Source organism: Odontomachus brunneus, unplaced genomic scaffold (assembly GCF_010583005.1).
Source record: "Odontomachus brunneus isolate Ranch 3 - 2012 unplaced genomic scaffold, Obru_v1 Obru_scaffold_077, whole genome shotgun sequence".
Classification (NCBI taxonomy): Eukaryota; Metazoa; Arthropoda; class Insecta; order Hymenoptera; family Formicidae; genus Odontomachus; species Odontomachus brunneus.
In genome coordinates this window covers 1,673,063-1,674,428 of record NW_022639527.1, presented here as the reverse complement: position 1 = coordinate 1,674,428, position 1,366 = coordinate 1,673,063, and the positions used below count along the sequence as shown (strand labels likewise).

The following is a 1,366-nucleotide window of genomic DNA, read 5'->3' as shown; positions in this document are numbered from 1 at the left end:
CTCTCTCTCTCTCTCTCTCTCTCTCTCTCTCACACACACACACACACACACACACGCGTAAATACAAGTCGTTTCTTATGTTTCAAGGGGGTTTGCCATCATCATCACCGGTATTGTCGTCACCGTCATCATCGTCGTTATCGTCGTTATCGTCGACGTCGTCGTCGTCATCATTGTCGTCGATTTCGTCGGCATCGTCGCGACCAACTTCGTCGGAATCGTCGGCGTCAAGATCGTCGTCATCGTCACTCTCATCGTCGTCGACGATTTCCTGCAGCGATGAAGATACCGAGAGCGATGAATCTTGTCATTGCGGTGATGTCTGATGAAGGCGCTGGAGCTCTCTCTCTTTCTCTTACCTCTTTGAGAGACGTCGAGGTGAAAGCTTCGTTTGCGCCTGGCAATTGGAAGTCTCATCATCGAGAGACTTCTTACTTTCCTCGCAAACGTAAATTTATTATTTATATAAATTAATAAAGTGATCAATTATTTATTAGTTTATCATAAAATAATAAACCGAATGTTTCATCTTACGAGTATCGCGGAGTAAGGAATATGGATGCGAGACAAAATATTTTGTCGCATTCGTGAGATATTTATTATCCTGTGATACATTCGTGCATGCTACATGATGATTATGTGTATGGTTTTATATTTATATGTTATTGCGCGCGCGCATATATACATACGAAGGTCGCGATCAATTATACACTGTGGACAGCGTAATGAGTTATACACTCTGCAACTCGCGATAAACAAACGCCGAGATAAACTGTGCCTTCAGCCCACTTTAGACTCTGTAATTTTCATGACAGCATTCTGTTCGCGGGAAAACATTGAAGAGTCAAAAATTACAATCCTAAAGCACAGTAAGCGTACAATATCCGCCATTTGCGATTTATCACGTCATGTTGATCGCGCGTCCACTTGTGCATATAATCGTATCGCCCCGAAGATGCTTCCATTTTTATTAGTCGAGATTAACAGTTATCACGTCTCTCCGAATTCCGGTTCTCACGAACTCACGTTCAACTCTACCGCGAATCGGACTGCGCGTCGCAAACTTAATCGAATAAATGTACTCATGATCGAATTAATTGTATACTTACGACATTTCCTAGAAAAAAATGTACTATGTTTCAATAACAAGAGAACAAAGTAAAGATAGTCTTAATTTTTTTTCCACAACAAAATGTTGCGTTTTTAATTTGAGCGTGAAGCAAAGACGATCCCGTCACGCGCGACGAAATTACATATCCGACCTCTTTTCCTTCCTTTCCTGAAAAACCGACCGAGAATCTCGAGAGTCTCGCGGAGTTCGAGACTCAAGAAGACTTGATCACGCGAATAAACGCACACTGCTAAG

General features: G+C 42.1%; 1 protein-coding gene across 1 annotated transcript in view; it reads left to right on the top strand.

Moving 5' to 3' along the window:
- LOC116847349 (putative uncharacterized protein DDB_G0277255) overlaps positions 1-1,163 on the top strand; it is a 4,863-nt gene extending 3,700 nt beyond the window's left edge. The window contains exon 3 of the mRNA XM_032822267.1: positions 88-1,163. Coding sequence (XP_032678158.1) covers positions 88-326 — 239 coding nt within the window. The 3' untranslated portion in view covers positions 327-1,163. The remainder of the gene's footprint in view (positions 1-87) is intronic.
- The last annotated feature ends 203 nt before the right edge of the window (positions 1,164-1,366 follow it).